The sequence below is a fragment of the Macaca fascicularis genome, chromosome 10 (genome assembly GCF_037993035.2).
Source record: "Macaca fascicularis isolate 582-1 chromosome 10, T2T-MFA8v1.1".
NCBI classification, from domain to species: domain Eukaryota; kingdom Metazoa; phylum Chordata; class Mammalia; order Primates; family Cercopithecidae; genus Macaca; species Macaca fascicularis.
Genome location: NC_088384.1, coordinates 90,446,965 through 90,471,323, shown reverse-complemented (window position 1 = coordinate 90,471,323; position 24,359 = coordinate 90,446,965). Strand labels below are relative to the sequence as shown.

Sequence of the window (24,359 nt, the reverse complement as noted above, 5' to 3'; positions counted from 1 at the left end):
TCTTATGTCTTCCTTTTCTACATAGACACAGTACAATCTGATCGCTCTTTCTTTTCCCCACATTGAGGTCCAAACTTGAAGACAGATAGATACATGCAAGTGCTAAACCTAGGCTAACAGCAAACAACTGGTACAAAGCTCTACCCCTTCTAATGAAGGCCCAGATGATACCACAGCTAGTAGTGACCTTCACATACGTGTAAAGCTCCTATCTCAGCTTTTCTGAAAAAGAAACTTAACAGCCCAATGATGGCTCTGGGGTTTAGAATGTCCTGCCTCTGAAAAGGTGCCAGTATATTTTCTACAAGTAAAAGAAGTATCAACAATTTGGTTATCCATAGCCCACTCCAGATAGCTGTAATCCAATAAGCTAAGAGCCTTCAATCTTTCACAAATATTTCCCTTCTTCAGTTCTGAATTCTTTCTGACACTCATTTATTCTTGTATCATGAACCTGAAGTTTATACTAAAATGAGTATTTAGGAAATCTATCTCTCTGCATTCTGCGGTAAGCAATCAGTGAATGCTTACCTTGTTTCATCCTTGGATCTGGAGCCATCGTCATTCTGAGAAGCACCTTTAACATCAAAGTTTAAACAGAAAATGAGTTTCAGGAGAGTAGTTTTCATGCTTTTTTTCTAAACATGCCATGTAAGCAAAGCCTTTTAGTAAATCTTTGTAATAAAGAACATACTATAACTTAAATTCCAACATGACTTTAAAAGGAAAAATGTCATGCTCTTGACTGCAAAAAAAGTCTACCAAAATTTTGTGCAAATGCTTAATAATTAATGGATAAGGGATGTTAATTACTAAAGGTATATCACTCATGCACTACTATTCCTGCCTTTTTTTTAGATATGTCTAACTCTAATTTGAGCCTAGTGTTTTAACCATCTTTGTATCCCAAATACCTCATAAAAAAGTGCTGATCGCCAGCAGAATAAAATTGATTCCAGAAATAGAAAAACCCATAACGTCTCTCTTATGCAGGGGCCTGGAAAACAGCTTAAAAATTAGGAAAGCCACAAATGGGAATCCAAGTGGCCAAAAATTAACGCCCCAATGTTCATATTTTCTTCTTGCTTTATTGATGGAAAATATTCTTAGGATTCAGTCAAGATCTTTTTACTGTAACAGTGTTGGAGGGGCCAGGTGCAGTAGCTCACACCTGTAATCCCAGCATTTTGGAAGGCCAAGGTGGGTGGATCACCTCAGGTCAGGAGTTCAAGACCAGCCTGGCCTACATGGTAAAATCCCATCTCTACTAAAAATACAAAAATTAGTCAGGAATGGTGGCAGGCACCTGCAATCCCAGCTACTTGGGAGGCTGAGGCAGGAGAATCGCTTGAACCCGGGAGGCAGAAGTTGCAGTGAGCCGAGAACACGCCATTGCACTCCAGCCTGGGCAACAAGAGCAAAACTCCCATCTAAAAAAAGTGTTGCAGGGAGGCTGCTAAAGGTAGGTACATTTAAAGAAGCAAAAACAAATGGTAAACAGGGAAAGAGAAAGAAAAATTATCAAACGCAGAAACAAGAACTCAAGTTCAACCATCTAGGTTCATTTAGTAAAGGAACAATAGTCCCTGGATAGAATCATAGTTTAAAACAGTGAAATCATTACCATATTACAACAAAGCATAATTGGTGGATTAATTAATTAAAAAAAAATGAGTCACCACTATACTATACCATACTTAGCAAAGTTGGTAAATGTCTCATCCACTCTAGAAATATATATCTTTAAAACAGTATGTGAATAAAATGTTGTCTATAGAATGGAATTAATACTATTTGGTAACAAAAGAGAACAAACTAATGAAACACGCTGTGTCATGGATGAACCTCAAAAACATTACACTAAGTGAAAGAAGCCAGACACAAAAAAACACATATTTTATGATTCCATTTATACAAATGTTCAGAAAAACACAAATTTTTAGAGATAAAAAATAAAGGCCGGGCATGGTGGCTCACACCTATAATCCCAGCACTTTGGGAAGCCGAGGTAGGCAGATTGCCTGAGGTCAGGACTTTGAGACCAGCCTGGCCAACATGGCAAAACTTCATCTCTACTAAAAATACAAAAATTAGCTGAGTATGGTGGTGGGCGCCTGCAGTCCCAACTACTCGGGAGGCTAAGGCAGGAGAATCACTTGAACCCGGGAGGCGGAGGTTGCAGTGAGCAGAGATCGTGCCACTGCACTCCAGCCTGGGCGACAGAGCAAGACTCCATCTCAAAAAAAAAAAAAAAAAAAATAGATTAGTGGTGGTTACCTGTGGCTGACAGTGAGAAGGGAAGCTCCTGTAAACAGGCAAGAGGGATTTTACTGAGGGGATAAAAATGTTCTAAACCTAAATTACAGTGATAGTTGAATCCCTCACTTAAGTTACTAAAATTCATTAAGCTATACACTTGAAATGGGTAAATTTTATGTTGTATAAAATAGAACTCAATAAAGATGTTAAAGTGGTAAAAAAAAAAAATGGTACAATGAAATACATTTTGGCTATAAAGGGTAAATTTCAGTTTAAGAATGTTTTAATATGGAATACAGTCCCCTAAAACGGCTTATGAATGGGACACAAATGAAATCAGAAAACCACAACAAACTATCCAGCATAAGTTACTAAAATGTGTCTATTAGTATTTCACTTTTCTCAAAATTAAGAAAACCATTAGGAATACTCCATTTAAGTCAACCATGATTTGCTACTTCTAAACTTTCTCACTACAGTGACATAGAACAGTATTTTAATCACATGAATTCTGAGGGCACATTGCCTAGGTTTGTATCCTAGCTTTATTACGTACTTTGTGACCTTACAAAAGTATACTTGACTTCCTATACCTTTTCCTGCATGTATAAAATGGGGATGACACCTACCTCATAGAGTATTTGTAAGAATTAAACATGTAAACATCTAGCACAGTGCTAGCACATATAAGCAGTCATAATAACTATTATTTCTCAAAATTTACATCTCCTTAGGAAAGTCTAAACAAGGGTCATTTTTCTTCTATATATATCTATTTTTTTGACAAAGGGTCTTGTTGCATTGTCCAGGCTGGAGTACAGTGGCATAGTCATAGCTCACTGCAGCCTCAACCTCTCAGGTTCAAGCGATCCTCCTACCTCAGCCTCCCCAAGTGGGAGGATACATGGATGCATGCCACCACAAAATCAGCTACATTTTTTAAAAATTTTTTTGAATACATGGAGTCTCACCATGTTGTCCATGCTAGTCTCAAACTCCTGGACTCAAGTGATCCTCCTGCCTTGGCCTCCCAAAGTGCTGGGATTACAGGTGTGAGCCACTATGCCTGGAATATTCATTCTTTTATTTCACTCCAATATAAAGTGAAGCCATAACTATGAAATGGCATAAATTATTTAGATCTTATCCTCTGCTTACAACCAGAGAATAGTTAACAACAAAAAAAATCTAACACCTATACAATGAACGTCCAAGAAGAGAACAATGGTTGTTCTTAACCACTGCATTTTACAAATGTATTGCCTTTTAAAGGTATTCCCAATCCAAATTTCCTCAAGAAAATTTTTCAGATTGCTAAACGCACGTTTTACCTACAAGAAACTTTGGAAGATCTACAAAGGTATCTTCTACTCATTAAGCTCGTCAAAATGGCCTGCCCTCCCACCACAAAATAACTAGCTCCTAGGTAAAGCAGTTTAACACATCGTTCCTATTTCTTGGATGTCTAGCAATCTCAAAAACAAAAAAGTGAACTGAAGCCAGGTGTGGTGGTGAGCACCTGAAGTCCCAGCTACACAAAAAGCTGAGGCAGGAGGACTCCTCGAGGCCCGGAGTTCAAAGGTGCAGTGTGCTATAACCGCTCCTCTGAATAGCCACTGAACTCTAATCTGGACAACACAGCGAGATCCAGTCTCAAAAAGAAAAAAAACAAAGTGAATGGACACAAGTCTGCAGTGAGCAAATGTGAAAAACTAGGTTACCCAGAGGGCCATTTTCAATCCTCAAATGGATTAGAAAGCCTTGGGTCAGCAGCAAACCTGGGGTGCTGAACCAGAGCCTGCCACATTAGGCTGGTAAGGGTCTGATCCATTTTAGAAATACACATGTAGAAAAGGAGGTGAAGTGTTCCCAGTTCAGTGGTACACCCTAGCAACTAGCAGAAGCAAAAGAAATTTTCTCTGGGGCAAAGAATCCCCAATTTAGGCCCTTAAGATTCCAACAGATTAAGATCAAATATAAACTTGCAATCGAAGAACAAATGCAAATGAAAACAAACCTCAATGAGGAAGAGACAAAAAACCATTTACATACCCAAGGATTTCAGACACTGGAATTGCCAAATGGAGAACGTTTAAAAAAAAAATCCGATGTATCAAAAAAAGTTACAAGGAAGAAATGAGAAACTATCAAAAACAAGCATCAGCAATTCTACTCCTAAGGTATACATCCAAAAGAAATGAAAACATATTTCTACACAAATGCTTATAGCAGCATTATTTATAATTCGTAACAGCCAAATGGAAGTAAGCCAAATGTGTATCAATGAATGAATGGACAAACAAGTTGTGGCACATATATACACAGTAGAATTATTATACAGACATAAGAAGGAAGTACTGACACATTCTACAAATTGGATGAACCTCAAAATCATTATGCTAAGTAAAGAATCCAGACAAAAAAGTCACATGATTCCTTTTATGTGATATATCCTGAATAGGCAAATCCATAGAGACAGAGAGCAGATTAGTAGTTATCACGGCTTGGGAGAAGAAAGAAATGTTTTTTTTTTTTTTCAGGTAACAAGAATGATCTGAAACTAGAGAGAGATGGTGGATGTATATCATTATGAACACACTAAACACCACTAAGGTGTACACTCTATATAATGGTTAATTGTATGTTATGTAAATTTCATCTCAGCTTTAAAAATCCTAACAAATAGCATATTTGAAGAAGCAATAAATACTGTAGAGCTGAAAATAAAAATACCCCAGCAATTCTACTCTCAAGCATACACCCAACATAAACGTTAAATGTTTATTAATAAACATATGCAAAAATGTTCAATGTATCGCTGCTCATAATGGAAAAAAAAAAAGGCTAAGCAAATGTCCTTTGATATAAAAATGTTAAAACCCGGTACATTCACTCAACAGATTACTATGCAGTAGTAAAAGTGAATGACCTACAGACACAATTATATGACTAAATCTTAAAAGGCCCGTAGTCCCAGCTACTCAGGAGGCTGAGGCAGGACAATAGCACCAACCGGAAAGGCGGAGCTTACAGTGAGCCGAGATCATGCCATTGCACTCCAGCCTCGGCGACAGAGTGAGACTCTGTCTCAAAAAAAGAAAAAGGCAACACTAAAAATTAGCTGGGTGTGGTGGCAAATGCCTGTAATCTCAGCTACTCCGGAGGCTGAGGCAGGAGAATCGCCTGAACCCGGAAGGCGGAGGTTGCAGTGAGCCTAGATCGCGCCACTGCACTCGAGCCGGGGTGACAGTGGGAAGACTCCGACTCAAAAAAATAAATAAAAAGGCCAACACTGATATTTTCATAGAGCTCAAGAGAAACATACAAGTACTGCTTATATATCACACATAGGATAAAACTTTTAAAGATCACAGAAATGATAAATTCAAAGTTCAGAATAGTGATTATCTCTAAAGGAAAGAAAAGGAATGATATAGGAAGAAAAATACAGGTGGATGCAATGATATTGTTAATATTCTACTTCTTTTTTTTTTTTTTTTTTTTTTTTGAGTCGGAGTCTCGCTGTCGCCCAGGCTTGATCTCAGCTCACTGCAAGCTCCGCCCCCTGGGTTCACGTCATTCTCCTGCCTCAGCCTCTCAAGTAGCTGGGACTACAGGTGCCCGCCACCACGCCCGGCTAATTTTTTAATATTTTTAGTAGAGACGGGGTTTCACCATGTTAGCCGGGATGGTCTCAATCTCCTGCACTCGTGATCCGCCCGTCTTGGCCTCCCAAAGTGCTGGGATTACAGGCGAGAGCCACCTCGCCCAGCAATTATTAAATATTTTACATTAGTTTCAACCTCTGGGGGGCGAAGCTTAGGACACTATAAATACTGAGGTTTAAGGCAGTTTAACAATATAACTTGTATTTTTTCTTCCAGACTTCCAATTTATGTATAGAAAAATGTGACTATTGGAGAGTTCTTGTGAACAATAATCAAAGTGCTAACTCCAAATCAGTATAACCATTTCAGAAATTTCTTTCCGTCCTCACTAGCCCCAAAGAACTAATCTGGAAGACAAATTAGGTCCTGCTACTTTATTTTTTTTTTTTTTGAGAGAGAGGGTCTCACTCTGTCACCCAGGCTGGAGTGCAGTGGCGTGATCGTGGCTCACTGCAACCTCTGAGTCCTGGGCTCAAGTGATCCTCCCACCTCAGCCTCCCAAGTACCTGGACTACAGGCACATGCCACACACATGGCAAATTTTTGAATTTTTTGCAGAGACGGAGTTTTGTTACGTTGCCTAGGCTGGTCTTGAACTCCTGGGCTCAAGCAACCCTCCTGCCTCAGCCTCCCAAAACGCTGGGATCAAGGGGTGAGCCACTGCGCCCAGCCTGTCCTGTTATTTTTTAAAGTCATGAGTCAAAAAGGAAGTAGGAAGTCTTTCAACAAAGTAGAAAAAGAATAGCACCTGACAGCTGCAAAATGTTTCATAATGCAGTTTCTAAGTAAACCAAAAGATCTTTGTCAAACTCATCAAGAAATCCATTAATCTGCTCTTTCATTGTCTTCAGGCCTCTAAAATCTATGTTTCAAGTGAAAATACACTTAGCACATTAGGAAGTAATGGAAATAGCTGATGGGAAAAACAGCAGGAAAAAGTTTTATTAAATATGCTAGCTGTGTAGCCACTAAGGTGCCACACAGTTTATTTTTCTTTAACACACACCACTAAATCAGAGATTGTAAGATTTACTAACGCACGTATAATGAATTAGTATTGTCAAAAGGTATCCCTGCAAGTGTAGCCTACAGAAGCAGAAGGGGAATGGTAAATGGATTTCAGCTTGTAATGGCTGTGTGGTCCAGTGTTAAGAAGGATTTAGAGGTCAGATGCAGTGGCTCACGCCTGTAATCCCAGCACTTTGGAAGGCTGAGGTGGGCGGATCACCTGAGGTCAAGAGTTTGAGACTAGCCTGATCAACATGGAAAAACCCCATTCTCTACTAAAAAAAAAAAAAAAAAAAAATTAGCTGGGCGTGGTGGCACATGCCTGTAATCCCAGCTACTCGGGAGACTGAGACAGGAGAATCACTTGAATCCAGGAGGTGGAGGTTGCGGTGGGCCGAGATTGCACTCCACCCTGGACAACAAGAGCAAAACTCTTGTCTTTAAAAAAAAAAAAAAAAAAAAAAAAAAGGCCGGGCGACTTGGCTCACACCTGTAATCCCAGCACTTTGGGAGGCCGAGGCAGGTGGATCACAAGGTCAGGAGATCGAGACCATCCTGGCTAACACGGTGAAACCCTGTCTCTACTAAAAATACAAAAAAATTAGCCGGGCGTGGTGGCGGGCATCTGTAGTCCCAGCTGCTGGGAGGCTGAGGCGGGAGAATGGCATGAACTCAGGAGGCGGAGCTTGCAGTGAGATCATGCCACTTGTACTCCAGCCTGGGTGACAGAGCAAGACTCTGTACCAAAAAAAAAAAGTTTTAAATTCATATTTAAACTCAACCACACACTGCTACAGACAATAAATTTTGTCTGCCATTGGCACAGTTGGCAGTGTGGCATCTAACCCATATGAACTGCCATAGTGGGCCTATAGAATAAATACTGTATTAATCAACTCATTACTCATAGAGCCAAATGTGATTCAACTTCTATTTGGCTAATTTTTCAACTTATGTAAAAATATACATGCTTTTATTCATAGAAATACGAATATATCTCATTCTCTCTAATGTGATCAAGTTTGAGAGGACAAAGAAACACTTTCCTACTTTGAAGTCTACCTGTACCTATTACCACCACCATTTCAACAGCAATGGGTAGATTAAACTAAAAAGAAAATGTTTAAAGTGATCAATGTCTGTTTTTTAAAAAGAAAAAAAATCGTTTCTTTTTTTTTTTTTTTTTTAAAGAAACAAGGTCTCACTCTGTCACCTAGGCTGGACTGCAGTGATGTGATTACAGCTCAGAGCAGCCTCAACCTCAAAGCTCAAGCAGTCTTCCTGCCTCAGCCTCCCAAAGTGCTGGGATTAGAGGCGTGAGCCACCACACCAGCCAGAAAAACACATTTTATTAATCTGAAAAAAAAAATCAAAATAATTACATACAGCATACTACAATGGCTGTTTTATTTAAGAAGGATCATTAAAGACCTTAAAAAGGTGGTCACTTACTTTCTGAACATGTAGTTTCACCATTGGTAACAACTTCAGACTCTAACTGTAGCCCATCAAGACAAATTGATAAGTCTCCTACTGTCTCTGTTGGCTCTCTGTCACCTCCAAGCTGCAAAGTCACAACTACTTCTTCAACTGGAAGAAAATAAAGTTACAGAAAAAATGGTCACTTTTTTTCCCCCAGTTAAGGCATCTTAACTGTTAAAAATTAACTGTTAAATATGTGATGTCCAAGAAAATATAACTATATGTGCATATAAATTGTTTAACTTTGTTTCACCCAAGGTTTGAGTACTTTTGACACCAAAACACTGTATCTTTTTTTTTTTTTTTTTTTGAGACGGAGTCTGGCTCTGTCACCCAGGCTGGAGTGCAGTGGCCGGATCTCAGCTCACTGCAAGCTCCGCCTCCCAGGTTTACGCCATTCTCCTGCCTCAGCCTCCCGAGTAGCTGGGACTACAGGCGCCCGCCACCTCGCCCGGCTATTTTTTTGTATTTTTTAGTAGAGACGGGGTTTCACCGTGTTAGCCGGGATCGTTTCTCGATCTCCTGACCTCGTGATCCGCCCGTCTCGGCCTCCCAAAGTGCTGGGATTACAGGCTTGAGCCACCGCACCCGGCCAAAACACTGTATCTTTTAAAAAGGACAAAATTTGTTAATGTTTCATATCCATGATGTAAAATAGTATGTCCATTGTTTATTATTTTCATTCCATCCTTGTAAGACTATAGTATAAAATGGGTCAGCATAAGAATAAAGATTATTTAGCAATACATACCTGAATTAAATTGAGTAAAAACATAATTTAAGGATAAATTATATCTAATAAGCCCTAATTGAGAAAATTCTTAGAAGTATGTTTTAGATAGTTGAGGGGTAGAAAAAATGTGTTTTATTAATACATAATTATATATTAATTAAAACAAGCTACACATATTTCCATATTTTATAAACCACAACCACATAAAATGAGGACATTTTAAAAAATAAGCATTTAATTAAAGCCGAATGTGGTGGTACCCGCCTAGTCTCAGTCTCAGGAGGCTGAGGCAGGATAATCACTTGAAGCCAGGAGTTCAAGACTACACTGTGCTGCAACTGCACCTGTAAATAGCCACCGCACTCCAGCCTGGGAAACAGAGTGTGTCCTTGTCTCCCCATGTCCCTCCCAAAAAAAACCATTTGAAAAGGAAATCTGTAAAAATATTCATTGGATTTGTCTCTGAAGTGGGATTTTTATTTTTTCTTTCATCTCTGCTCTATATTTTAGTTTTTCCACAATTAACTATGTATTACTTTACTGATACCTATTTACTAAGTAAATAAATATTTACTAAAAATACTGAATTCAAAATGAATGGCCAAACCAAGGTTACTCAGAATACTTTCAACACTGTAAAATTCTTCTATCTGTTCATCCTATAACAAGTAAAACTTAAAAGTATGAGTGAACATGAGTCATTATGCATGCTTGGCACACAAATTTATTCCAGAAAAACAAACAGCTCAGTGCAATTTCTATTAGTCTTACATACATACGTTTCATATTGTTTGACTTTAATGTTTCATAAATATCTAATGCAGCAGTTCCCAACAAAACATCAGATTTCAGTGTCTGGTGACTCCACACACGAAAATGTAATTTACTCACAGGGGTAACGATACTAAAAGTGAAAAAAGCGGAAAAAATATTATTTGTATTGAATATGACAATGAGATCCTAAATAAATTACAATTCAGTTTTAAAGTCTAAAGTCTTCTCACTGCACCCCTTACAGTTTACTATACAATCAATATTGGCCTATGTTCAGTAATCTTATGAAAATTATCTGAATGCTACATGCTTACATGGTCATTTTCACTTGTGATTGAACTATAGAAGTAAATTCATCACATATTGTCAACAAAAGTGAAACTGCTTATCCTGCAACAAACTATTGGAAAACTAGTTTTACTTTAGTAGTACAGAAGAGTAACTTTAAAAATTAAATCCTTATGTCAGTAGTTTACAGAGCTTGAGGTTATTTTATCTTTACAGTAACCCTATGAGATGGGAATTATCACTTCCTTCTTCAGATACAGAAACTGACATTCAGATATAAAGCAAACTGCCTAAGGTCACACAGCCAGTAAGTAGCAGAACGGTAATTTGAATAAAATCTTGACATTAAACTTTATATTAAAAAGTTCCTCAAGTCAGCTACATAATGATTTGAAGATTACATTACATACACCAAGTTTCACACTGCTAGAGGCAAGTTGCCCAGTCCAACTATCGAATATGAACTCACTCATACCTTACTAAATGCCAATAAAGGATACTCTCTATAATGGTATTTCCAAAGTAAACTGGGAAATTTGAATTTGCAATACATATACAATCAATGTTAGAGTCAAGCATCAGAAAGCTGGGAGCACTGTATAATCTACCACAGTCCTATGGTTCAATGATACAAAGACAAATTCCAGAAATGTTTGAATTTCTCTATATCTCATTCTCTCTAATGTGATCAAGTTTGAGGGGACAAAGAAACACTTTCCTCCTTTGAAGTCTACCTGTACCTATTACCACCACCATTTCAACAGCAATGGGTAGATTAAACAAACTAAAAATTCCACATTGCTCTTCTTCTTAGGGGGTACAATGTATTCATTCTCTTCAAAATTCTCATATGCTACTTTCAAGAGAGCTCATACTATATATCATATTAGGAAAATATTTCTCGGCCAGGCGCAGTGGCTCACGCCTGTAATCCCAGCACTTAGGGAGGCTGAGGTGGGAGGATTATTTTACGTCAGGAGCTTGAGACCAGCTGGCCAATATGGTGAAACCCCGTCTCTACCATAATTACAAAAAAATTAGCTGGGAGTGGTGGCGCATGCCTGTAATCCCAGCTACTCAGGAGGCTGAGGCAGGAGACTTGCTTGAACCTGGGAGGCAGAGGTTGCAGTGAGCAGAGATGGCACCACTGCACCCCAGCCTGGGTGAGAGTGGGAAAAAAAAAATTCTGTATTAGTCAGTTCAGAAATCATAACGGGGGCCGGGCGCGGTGGCTCAAGCCTGTAATCCCAGCACTTTGGGAGGCCAAGACGGGTGGATCACGAAGTCAGGAGATCGAGACCATCCTGGCGAACACAGTGAAACCCCGTCTCTACTAAAACTACAAAAAACTAGCCGGGCGAGGTGGCGGCGCCTGTAGTCCCAGCTACTCGGGAGGCTGAGGCAGGAGAATGGCGTAAACCCGGGAGGCGGAGCTTGCAGTGAGCTGAGATCCGGCCACTGCACTCCAGCCTGGGCGACAGAGCAAGACTCCGTCTCAAAAAAAAAAAAAAAAAAAAAAAAAAGAAATCATAACGGGGATGAAATAAAAGGCAAATAAATTTAACTTTACTATTTTTAATATGGACGAAAAAGGCATACAAAGTACACTGTCAAAGATGACCAGTCTTAATTGTTTCAATTCAATTCTCAACAGCAGTCTGGAAAGCCTGCTACACAACAATGGAAGTGATAAAATTCCAGGCCAATTTGCTGCAACTTGAAAATTCAGGAAAAGAACTTGAATTTAAGTTCCCCAAATGTCTGTGATCAAAAACAGCACTACCACACAGAACTACAAAGACAGTTTCTTTTTTCTTAACTTTTAAATCACTAAGGAGTTCATGACATTAACAGCTTAAGAGCCTCCGAGTGCATATCAAGTAAGCACTCAAATCAGTTGGAGGAAATTAGGTGACCATCTAATTCAACCGAACATCTCTAGCCATTATGGAGGCTGTGACCTTTTATAGATTTCACTTGGTAAAGGAAAAAATATATATGAGATGGGAACTCGCTACTTTGCCCTGGTTAATCTCTTAACTCCTCCTGGGCTAAAGCACCTTATCCTCCCACCTTATCCTCCCAAGTAGCTGGATTACAAACATGTGCAATCATTCCCAGCCTCATGTGTTTTTTTGAAATTTTTATTAATACATTGTTTCATTTCGACTCAATCTACGATGGGCCATTAATTAAAAACAGAAAGCCTAAATAAGAAACATTTATGCTGAAATAAACACAGATGAGGAACACTGGAATGATATGGGCCTCCAGATGATCTCCCATAAATTCTTCTTTTTTTTCTCTTTTTTGAGACAGGGTTTTACTCGTCACCCCGGCTGGAATGCAATGGCGCAATCTCAGTTCACTGCAACCTGCAACCTCTGCCTACCAGGTTCAAGCAATTCTCCTGTCTCAGCCTTCCGAGTAGCTGGGATAACAGGCACCCACCACCACGCCCAGCTAATTTCTGTATTTTTAGTAAAGACTGGGTTTCACCATGTTAGTCAGGTTGGTCTCAAACTCCTGACCTCAGGTGATCCTCCCGCCTTGGCCTCCCAAACTACTGGGATTACAGGAGTGACCCACCATACCTGGCCAAATCATTCTTTTTCTTCCTTTTTGTTTTCTTTTTGTAGAGACGGGGTCTTGCTACATTGCCCAGGCTAGAGTTCAGTGGCAATTCACAGGAGCAATCATAGCAAACTGTCCCTTTGAACTCCCGGCCTCACAGAATCCTCCTGATTCAGTCTCCCAAAGAGTTGGGATTACAGGTGTGAGCCACCACACCCGGCTCCATGTGTTTTCTTCTATTTTAATTTTAAAAATTAAAATTAACCTTTAATGGGTGTCAATATCTTAGATTATAATGCCAACATTTGGGGCTTTGTGTTAAAACTGAGCTATATCCTACTTCTATGAATCTATACTACAGATATAAACACCAACATACAAAGATATATGCACATGGATGTATCTGCAACACTGCCTAATAACACAACATTAGGAGCCAACTAATCAATACAGAACTATTAAAATATAGTCCACCCATATTAAGGAATATTATAAAGCTATATAAGGGATGCAAGATCCATATGTACTCAGGTAGAGAGATCACCATGATATTAGTGTTAAGTACAAAAAGAAAGTTGTAGAATAAAATGTATAGTAGTAGTCCCAGCTACTGGAGCAAGAGGCTGAGATGGGAAGACTGCTTGAGCCAGGGAGGTTGAGGGCACTGTGGACAACACAGCAAGATCCCATCTCATTCAAAAAATAAATAAGTATAGTATAACTGGCACCGTAATTTAAAATACTAAAAAACTGGCCAGGCACAGTGATGCATGCCTGTGGTCCCAGCTACTTGGGAGGCTGAGGCAGGAGGATCTCCTGAGACCAGGAGTTCAAGGCTGCTGTGAGCTATGATAGCACCACTATACTCCAGTTTGGGTGACAGAGTGAGACACTATCTCAAAACAAAACAAAGAAAAAACTAATTAAAATACTATTTTTAAAAATTAAGTTAAAAAACAGAGGGGGGTACTCATAATCCCTTAATTCAACCCAAAGTTAATAAAAGGGCTGCCAGAAATCTTTTTAGGTCTATGACCATGGGCTCTTTTCAGTTATTGTTCAGTGACAAGAGCAATATCATCACCAACTAAACTAGAGAAGGTAAAGAAAGGGAATGACTATAAAAACAGCTATTTAAAGAGAAACAAAAAAGCAGACCAGAAGGAATCCTAGGAAAAGGGAGGGGGGGAAAAAAGGAGAGAAAGGAGGAAGAAAAAAAACAAAAACCAGGCCGGGCACGGTGGCTCACGCCTGTAATCCCAGCACTTTGGGAGGCTGAGGCAGGTGGATCATGAGGTCAGGAGATCGAGACCATCCTGGCTAACACGGTGAAACCCCCGGCTCTACTAAAAATACAAAAAAATTAACCGGGCGTGGTGTCGGGCGCCTGTAGTCCCAGCTACTCAGGAGGCTGAGGCAGGAGAATGGCGTGAACCCAGGAGGCAGAGCTGGCAATGAGCTGAGATCACGCCACTGCACTCTAGCCTGGGTGACAGAGCAAGACTCTGTCTCAAAAAAAAAAAAAACCAAAGTGAGAAACATTTTTTTAAATTGTATTTCCAATCATCTACTAAACAAAACATACTATAGAAAAATACTTCCAAACTTACACTGTAAGGGGTTGCTTCCACTTAGGACTGTTTGTGTTGTTGCATTTTTCTGTCTTCTTTGACTGTCCATCTACTGTGACCTCTACATAAGGACTTGGTCCAAACCAATTCTTCTTATTTTCCTTAAGTTTTGCTGAGATGACTATGTAAAAGAAATGAAAAATATTTCAATAGATGAGATGTTAATTCACTTATGAAATCGATTTAACTTCATAATTAGGCAGATTTACTAAATTTATTCAAGAAGCAGTTTTGCTCTAAAATACTTACCAATTTTATTCCCTCATAACCTTTGTACTTCTCCCATCCTAGTAAAGAAATATAGAGGTTCCCCATACCATCAACCCAAACTCCCATCAGTAGAATTCCATGTTATCAAAAGTCCAGAACTCAGATCAATTAAAAAGTACACATATGGGCCAGGTGCAGTGGCTTACGCCTGTAATCCCAGAACTTTGGGAGGCCGAGGCAAGAGGATTGCCTAAGCTCAGTAGTTCAAGACCAATCTGGAAAATATAGCGAGCCTTCATCTCTCCTAAAAATAAAAAAAATTAGCTGGGCATAGTGGCATGTGCCAATAGTCCTAGCTACTTGGGAGGCTGAGGTAGGAGAATCACTTGAGTCCAGGAGGTCAAGGCTTCAATGAGCTATGATTGTGCCACTGCACTCCAGCTTGGGCGACAGGAAGAAAAATTTAAAAAGCACACATAAGGCTGGGCAGGGTGGCTTGCACCTGTAATCTCAGCTACTCAGGTGGCTGAGGCAGGAGGACTGCTTGAGCCTAGGTGTTTAAGACCTGCCTGGGCAGCACAGTGAGACCATATCTCAAAACAAACAAAATGTATGCATTGACAAACATGGCCAACAAACATCTGAATGCCTACCATGTGTCAGATACTGCTCTAAACTCTGTCTCTAAAGCAATTAACAGTAAAGGATCTGGCTTTCAAGGAGATTATATTCTAATTCAAGTATTTATGATGAAAAACAGGCTGATGTGACAAAACATGACTTGGTAGTAAGGAAGGCTTCTGAGAAGACTGTTAAGCAACCATCCAAATGACAAGGAGCCAGCCATGTGAAGACTAGAGGTGGGAATAAGAAAGCATTCCAGACAGAGGCAAATGAGTATGGCATATCTGAGGGAAAGTATAGCAAGCACAGGAAAGAATGGTAAATGAAGGGAGATAAGCTTTGTATGGGAGCTTTGCAAGCCAAGATAAAGAATTTGCAGCTGGGCGCAGTGGCGCACGTCTGTAATCCCAGCACTTTGGGATGCTGAGGCGGGTGGATCACCTGAGGTCAGGAGTTTAAGACCAGCCTGGCCAACATGGCGAAACCCTGTCTCTACTAAAAAAATTCAAAACTTAGCCAGGTGTGGTGGCAGGCACCTGTAATCCCAATCACTCAGGAGGCTGAGGCAGGAGAATTGCTTGAACCCGGGGGGTGGAGGTTGTAGTGAGCCAAGATTATGCCACTCACTCCAGCCTGGGCAACAGAGTAAGACTATGTATCAAAATAATAATAATAATAATAATTTGGATTTTATTCTGGTGGAAAGCCAAAGGAAGAATAAGAATTACAAACTAAGATTTTTTTTTAAACATCTCATATTATCTAAGCAAGAGCTTCCTATGTTGTGCATCTTGAGATACAAACTCCTTAGCCTTCACCCTTTAGTTACCTTTGCCATAAAATAGCTTTGTCCAAGCCCCTTAGAGGGTATAACAAGTAGAAATATAGCAGAGCACCCCATGATTTCCACAGGTGGCAACTCATTGCTCCCTCATGAGTTGAGGGAGCACAGATGAGGTAAATTACAACCAAGGAAGTACTCCACCACCCAGGTTATCTACTCCAGCAGCAAAGTTCAGAGAATGCCACTGCTCATCAAAGTTAAGGAACCCATGGAGTTGTCAGAGGAATTTATATAGTAGCTACTTAAGAAGCTTAATATATAGTCCAAAGTCTGGGAATCCAAGCGGGCACAGTCCCAGGTGGTGGCCCTGAAACTCTGACTTTACATATATCAAATACTTTCATCCTTTTAGGCTTATGTGCCTTTTTGCTGGCATTCAAGCCAGCTGCAGAATGACTGACTAAAGAAAAAGAAGAGTTGCAAGAGAAGGCTAGACAAATAGACAAGATCAAGCATGGTGGTTCACACTTGTAATCCCAGCACTTTGGGAGGCTGAGGCAGGAAGATCACTTGTGGCCCAAGAGTTTGAACAAAGCCTGGTCAACACAGTGAGACCACCATCTCTACAAAAGATAATTTTAAAAATTAGCCAGGCATGATGGCATCACCTGTAGTTCCAGCTGCTGGGGAGGCTGAGGCAGGACGATCGCTTGAGCCTGGGAGGTCAAGGCTGCAGTGAGCTGTGATTGCACCACTGCAATCCAGCCTGGGCAACAGAGCAAAACTGTGTCTCCAAAAAAAAAAGTTCTTTGAGATGCCGAGACATCTAAGTGGAAACATGAAATAGAAAGTCTTTTTCACAATAAAAATATATTCAAGTGGGGACCAGAGCTATCTCTGATTAAAATGTAATAGGCCAGGCACATAATACCAGCACTTTGGGAGACCCAGAAGGGAGGATCGCTTGAGCCCAGGAGTCTAAGACCAGTGTGGACAACATAGTGAAACCTCATCTCTATTAAAAAAAAAAAAAAAAGTATTATTAAAGCTCTAGTGCTTAATATAGAGCCAAATTTAATCACAGGATTATACAGAAAAACATAAAATTTCCACTTTTAATACATTTCTGGTCTAAGAAAAGGTGAAATAGCCCAAACAATTATACATACACTCATTATATTTCAGGGCCTCTTGTGGCACTCTGAAACTGATTAAACCTAGAACAAAGAGCAATGCAGGGCTGAAAGGAAAGAAATGATCTGCCCCTATTGGGGCTTTCTGGGATTCAAATTTTTTTTTTGAGATGGAGTTTCACTCTTGTTGCCCAGGCTGGAGTGCAACGGCGCAATCTGAGCTCATTGCAACCTCTGCCTCCCGAGTTCAAGCGATTCTCCTGCCTCAGCCTCCCAAGCAGCTGGGGTTACGGGCACCATCACCACACTCAGCTAATTTTTGCATTTTTAGTAGAGACGGGGTTTCACCATGTTGGTCAGGCTACTGTCAAATTTCTGAGGTGATCCACCTGCCTCTGCCTCTGCCTCTTAAAGTGTTGGGATTACAGGCATGAGCCACTGTGCCCAACTGGATTCAAATTTGTGAAAGCAATTTTGCTACATAATCCTACCAAACCCCACTGAAACTTTTTTTTTTGAGACAGGGCCTGGTTCTGTCACCCAGGCTGGAGTATACTGGCACAATCTCAGGTCACTGCAATCACCTCTACTTCCTGGGCTCAAGCCATCCTCCCACCTCAGTCTCCCAAGTGGCTGGTACTACAGGTGCGTGCCACCACATCCAGTAAATTTTTGTATTTTTTCTGGTAGAGACAAGGTTTTGCCAAGTTGCCCAGGTTGGTTTTGTACTCCTGGGCTCAAGATATCTACTCACCTAGGCCTACCAAAGTGGTAGAATTACAGGCATGAATCACCAGGCCCAGCCTAGCAAACTTTACATGGGGGGTGGGGGCGGGGGGCAGCAATTGTTAGTATTTACCATGTGCCTGCACATAAATGTAATTTCAAGATTCACAACTATTCTGCGAAACAGGTATTACTGTCCTAATTTTTACACATAAAAAGAGAAGCAGCTGAACGTAGTGGCTCATGCTTGTAATCCCAGCACTTTGGGAGGCTGGGGCAAAAGGATCACCTGAAGTCAGGAGTTCAAGACCAGCTTGGCAAACAGTGAAACCCTGTCTCTACTAAAAATACAAAAATTAGCCAGACGTGGTGGCAGGCGCCTGCAATCCCAGCTACTCAGGAGGCTGAGGCAGGAGAATCACTGGAACCCGGGAGGCAAAGGTTGTAGTGAGCGGAGATCACGCCATTGCACTCCAGCCTAGGTGATAAGAATGAAACTCCGTCTCAAAAAAAAAAAAAAAAAAAGACACAAGCTCTGTGGAATTTAAATTTTTGCCCAAGGGTCACTTTGCAAAACCTGAACAGGAAAAATTATTTCAGTATTCCAATCTCAAAGTCTAGATTGAACAAAACCTTGTGTTATAGTCATAATATTACAAATATAAAATAAATCAATATACTACTTCCTGAAAACTAAAGTCCCATAGTAAATCAAACAAAAAAATAAAAAACTATACATCATAAACTGGAAGAAAAAGGACCAGAAAAACGTGTGTCTCATCTGACACTTGGGCTACTATGAGATGCCTCTAAACAACTGTTTTTACTGTCACTTCTCCAATCCAACTCCTCACAGTCACCAGAATTATTTTCCTAAAATAGATGTGATCATGTCATTACTTAAATGATTCTTTATTGCCTGCAAAATGAAGTTTAAACTCTTATGGGGCATTTTACCTTGCTTTGTATGCAGCTGTAACTTACCCTTCCAGCCTCCTACTAAAACAAATCTTACCAAAGCTCTATATTCTAGTCACCCTTAGTTATATGATGTTCCTCACATGGGCCATGTACTTTCATTCCTCTAAACATGCTGCTCCCTCTACTCAGAATGATACTTTTTCCTTTTATACCCATTAAATTCTACTTCTTGAGAGACAAACGTTCCCCGTCTCTTTGATTGAAGGCTTCTTTAATGCTAAGAAGTGAAATTATTTCCACCTCCATGCTTCCAGGGTATTTCCATATTTACGTATGGCTCCGTCAGGTTTTCATTTTGTCTTACTAGTTTTTACTTGTTTAACTCGCCCTGTGAGCCTCTTGATTGCACAGATGTAGCCAATCTTTACAATTTCTGGAGCACTCTGGGATTTAATCTCAGAAGTATTGAATACATATGTTGAACCAAATGATTATCAGTCATGGCAGAAAACAAAAGTTTCCCTGCTTTCTAGTCTTTGTCTCTCTACTTTATTATAATCATTTGCTGGCTATCTCACTCTCCCATGCTTGTGCTCTCTGTCTCTCTCTCTCTCACACATAACCACATACTAATGCAAATAGTTTTCATGGCATAAACTAATGTTCCTCTGATCCTTCTGTTCTGAAGGTCAGTGCTTTGAACTGATTTCAGTTCTTCAGCGTATCTCTCTGATACAACATAAACATTTTACAATACAAATACAAAAAAAGAACGGATCCTTAGCTTATCCAACCTATTTTGGATAAGCTACAGAGAACAAGGTACAACAAAAAACAGTGCCAAAACTAAATAAATAAGCAGAATAATGAACTAGGTAAGAGATCAACCCGGTTGAGCAACAGCCGCCTTTGTGGAAGAACTCTGCCCTGCCTGTGGAGAACTAAACTCTAAATCACAAGTATAAAATTCTTAGTTTGCTGGACTGTTAAAGGAATTAAAAACAACATAAGTATAAGGGATCTTTTTGCTTCCTGAACAATCAGAGCTAAATATATGGTACTATAATAAATTTGGGACATGCAGTAATATTTAATTACAATGAATAATAATTAAAATCAAGATGACATCTCTTTCTTAATTTGGAATAAAGAAGAGAATATAAGAAATTCTAGCAAGTACCAAAGTTTCCTTATTTTGCCCAATGCTAGCATGCAACAAACATCAAATAAAAAACACAGATGAGCCAATGCCCTGGTGGAGAAGCTGAGGTCAACATCAGATTTAAAATATTTAAAGTGGATACCAAACTATTTCAACAATGCAGACAATTAAGTGTGTTGTTGTAGATGATGGTGCTGTTGGTAAAACAACACAACAAACAAATTTCCATCAGAATATACACCAACTATTCTTGACAACTATGCAGTAACCGTTATGACTGGTGGAGAACCATACACTCTTGGACTTTTTGATACTGCAGAGCAAGAGGATTATGAGGGATTATGACGCTGAGTTACCCACAAACAGATGTATTTCTAGTCTATTTTTCAGTGGTCTCTCCATCTTCATTTGAAAATGTGAAAGAAAAGCGGGTGCCCAAGATAACTCACCACTGTCCAAAGACTCCTCTGTTGCTTGTTGGGACCCAAATTGATCTCAAAGATGACCCCTCTACTATTGAGAAACTTGCCAAGAACAAACAGAAGCCTATCACTCCAGAGACTGCTGAAAAGCTGGCCCACGACCTGAAGGCTGTCACGTATGTGGAGTGTTCTGCACTCACACAGAAAGGCCTAAAGAACGTGTCTGATGAAGCAACATTGACTGCCCTGGAACCTCCAGAACCAAAGAAGAGTCGCAGATGTCTGCTGCTGTGAACATCTCTCCAGAACACTTTCTGCACAGCTGGTGTCGGCATCATACTAAAAGCAATGTTTAAGTCAAACTAAAGATTAAAAATTAAAATTAGTTGTTGCCATAATGGCAAATGCCCTGCACCTACCCACATGTGCTCACGTGAGACAAGGCCCATAGTTATGGCCCCCTCGCATCCCCCCAGTACTAGTTAATTTTGAGTAATTGTATATTGTCAGAAAAGTGATTAGTACTAGTTTTGGTTTTGTTGTTTCAAGATATATGTATGTATTTTAAAAGCAAGGCATGCTTGTGGATGACTCTGTAACAGACTAATTGGAATTGTTGAAGCTGCTCCCTGGTTCCACTCTGGGACATCTTAGCGGTTTCTTTCTTCCCCCCTTCTCTTTTTTAGGGCGGAGTGTGGTGAGGTTTGTTTTTAAGTCTTTTTTTTTTATTTTTTTTAATTCATTAACCAGTGGACGTCACCTTAAGGTGACGAGGACCGACTGATTCCACAGTCCACTTCCTAGATCTAGTTGAGAAAACATGTTCCCCATCTGGGGCTCTTAGGAAGGAATATAGTAAATGCCTCATTTAATAACATACTCCTTTTTGAAAGTTGCCTTTTTACTCCACCCTTGAGTATATCCAGTATTTGATGAAATTCGTGAAAGTAGGTGGAGGCTGTCTTACCCCTCCTCTTTTCTAGGAGACACTATATGTAACTGCGACTTTCAAGGATGTTTGTTTGCCACTTACTGAATTTTTTTGAAAGTTAATTTCTTAACTTCTTTCACTGATAAATGAAGAAAAGCACTGTACCGCTGAAATACACCAAATGGGTTGACCTTGTAATTTTAAAAAATTTTTCCCAGTCAAAAAAAAAAAAAAAAAAAGACACAGATGAGTTAAGTATAATAGCTGAGGTTATATATAGGCATAATTAAATGGGAAACAGATAAATAAAGACAGGTAAGGACATAAGAAAACAGACTTACATCCAAGGTAAAGACCCCGGCTAAATGATAAGAAGAAACGAAGAGCTGATTTAAGAAATCCAAGATCAGCCTGGGCGACACAATGATAACATGTCTTTATAAAAAATTTAAAAATTGGCTAGGACAATGGCTCATGCCTGTAATTCCAGAACTCTGGGAGGCCAAGGTGGGCGAATTACTTGAGGCCAGGAGTTCGAGACCAGCCTGGCTGAGCCAGGCACAGTGGTGCATGCCTGTAATCCCAGCTACTGGGGAGGCTAAGGCACGAGAATCACTTGAACCTGGGAGACGGAGGTTGCAGTGAGCCAAGATCAAGTCACTGCACTCCAGCCTGGGCGACAGAGCAAGACTCTGTTTCAGTAAATAAATAAATAAATAAAAAGGTAGGTAAGGGGGTGGGCATGGTAAGCAGAGATTACAGTCAACTGAAATAGCACCACTGCACTCCAGCCTGGGTGACAGAACGAGACTCTGTCTCAAAAAAAAAAAAAAGAAATTTTTTTGTCTTTCTCTCTAACTTTCTAAAACACAAATCTAACCACTCTTTGTTACAAACACTGATTACTTCCCATCTCCATCTCCCTTAGCAATAAATTTTTTTTTAAGGCACACCTGAAACACACAGCCATTCCCATTCTCAGGGCTCTCCCTATTACAGGGGTTTGCATGGGTATTAGGGCAAGTTTTGTGTATTCTCTTCTTTTATGTGTCTTGCTCATGCTGTCTCCTCAAAGAGTCCTTTTCTACTTTTCCGCATTTAAACAGCAGCAATCCTAGGTCAGGCAGAGTGGCTCAGGCCTATAATTCCAACACTTATGGAAGGCTGGGAGCATCACTTGAGGCCAGGAGTTCAAGACCATACTGGGCAACATAGCAAGACCCTGTTGCTACAAAAGAATTTTTTTGGCCAGGCGGGGTGGCTCACACCTGTAATTCCAGCACTTTGGGAGGCTGAGGTGGGCGGAGCACGAGGTCAAGAGATCGAGACCATCTTGGCCAACATGGTAAAATTCCGTCTCTACTAAAAATACAAAAATCGGCTGGGTTTGACAGCTCGTGCCTGTAATCTCAGCTACACAGGAGGCTGACGCAGGAGAATCACTTGAACCAGGGAGTCAGAGGTTGCAGTGAGCCAAGATAGCACCACTGCACTCCAGCCTGGCAACACAGCGAGACTCCATCTTAAAAAAAAAAAAAAAAAACACAATTTTTTTAAATTAGTCAAGTCTGGTGGGTGGTACACACCTGTAGTCCTAGCCACTACAGAGGATAAGGTGAGAGGATGCTTCAGCCCAGGAGGTTGAGGCTGCAGTGAGCTGTGATTGTGCCACTATACTCCATCCTGGGTAACAGAGTGACACCCTCATTTAAAAAACAAACAAACAAACAAACAAACGGAGTATCGCTCTGTCACCCAGGCTGGAGTGTAGCGGCACGATCTCGGCTCACTGCAACCTCTGCCTCCCAGGTTCAAGCAATTCTCCTGCCTCAGCCTCCTGAGTAGCTGGGATTATAGGCACATGCGACCACACCTGGCTAATTTTTGTATTTTTTAGTAGAAACATGGTTTCACCACGTTGGCCAGGCTGTCCTGAACTCCTGACCTCAGGTGATCCGCCTGCCTCAGCCTCCCAAAGTGCTGGGATTACAGGTGTGAGCCACCGTGCCTGGCCAACCCTGTCTCTTAAAATAAATAGCAGCAATCCTTCAAACACCACCTTCTTTCCCAGTGACTCTAGTCAAATATTGATCTCTTTTTCCTGACCAGTTATCCCTTCTTGCCATTAAAATACATGTTGACATTTGTTTATTTATTTTTATTTTACTTATTTTTTTTGAGACAGAATTTCGCTCTTGTTGCCCCGGCTGGAGTGCAATGGCGCGATCTCGGCTCACCGCAATCTCCACCTCCTTGGTTCAAGCAATTCTCCTGCCTCAGCCTCCCGAGTAGCTGGAATTACGGGTATGTGGCACCATGCCCGGCTAATTTTGCATCTTTACTAGAGACGGGGTTTCTCCATGTTGCTCAGGCTGGTCTCAAACTCCCAACCTCAGGTGATCCGCCCGCCTCAGCCTCCCAAAGTGCTGGGATTACAGGCGAGAGCCACTGCACCCGGCCTGAGATTTATTTTTTATACTTGCATATTTATTCCTTCCTTGATTCTAGAAACGCATTGAGGCAGGTTACAATAAAACAAATACTATAACTAACCCATTAAGAGATTAAAACCCACGATGTCATTAAGGAGATTTGTGCAAAATACTTAGTTCTAAGCGTTCTAGCATCAAAACTAAAGAAGTAACTCAATGAATTATGAAGGGCATTTGATTCTATTAAACTTGGCACTTCTGTCTTTTATGCTGTCTGTTTCATATCTAATATGTTTGCTGAACTATTACTCATTATTCATGGTGTGTTTGTTTTTTGCCCTATACTCGAGCACACTCAGAATATTTAGACCCAATTAGCAAGCAATGAGTAAAAAAAAGACAAAGAAAAAGAAAAAAAAATTTATTAAAAAAAGAGTATTGAAGGCCAGGCACGGTGGCTCATGCCTGTAATCCCAGCACTTTGGGAGGCAGAGTCTGGTGGATCACCTGAGGTCAGGAGTACAAGACCAGCCTGACCAACATGGTGAAAACCCGTTTTTACTAAAAATACAAAAATTAGTCAGACATGGCAGCAGG

The 24,359-nt window shown here is 40.3% G+C and overlaps 1 protein-coding gene and 1 pseudogene across 10 annotated transcripts in view; one reads left to right on the top strand and one right to left on the bottom strand.

Moving 5' to 3' along the window:
* The window catches only part of ITCH (itchy E3 ubiquitin protein ligase), a 137,832-nt gene that overhangs the window by 78,391 nt on the left and 35,082 nt on the right, over positions 1-24,359 (bottom strand). For 4 of the 10 annotated variants that reach the window (XM_005568767.5, XM_045362790.3, XM_074005091.1 and 1 more), the window contains 4 exons: positions 14,397-14,538; positions 9,930-10,054; positions 8,388-8,525; positions 532-577 (listed from right to left, as the gene is read on the bottom strand). In XM_005568767.5, coding sequence (XP_005568824.1) covers positions 532-577; positions 8,388-8,525; positions 9,930-10,054; positions 14,397-14,538 — 451 coding nt within the window. Of the gene's footprint in view, positions 1-531; positions 578-8,387; positions 8,526-9,929; positions 10,055-14,396; positions 14,539-16,703; positions 16,862-24,359 lie in introns of all 10 variants that reach the window. The other 6 variants (XM_074005088.1, XM_074005087.1, XM_015457955.4 and 3 more) reach the window with 3 other exon arrangements.
* LOC102121604 (cell division control protein 42 homolog pseudogene) lies at positions 20,135-20,693 on the top strand (annotated as a pseudogene).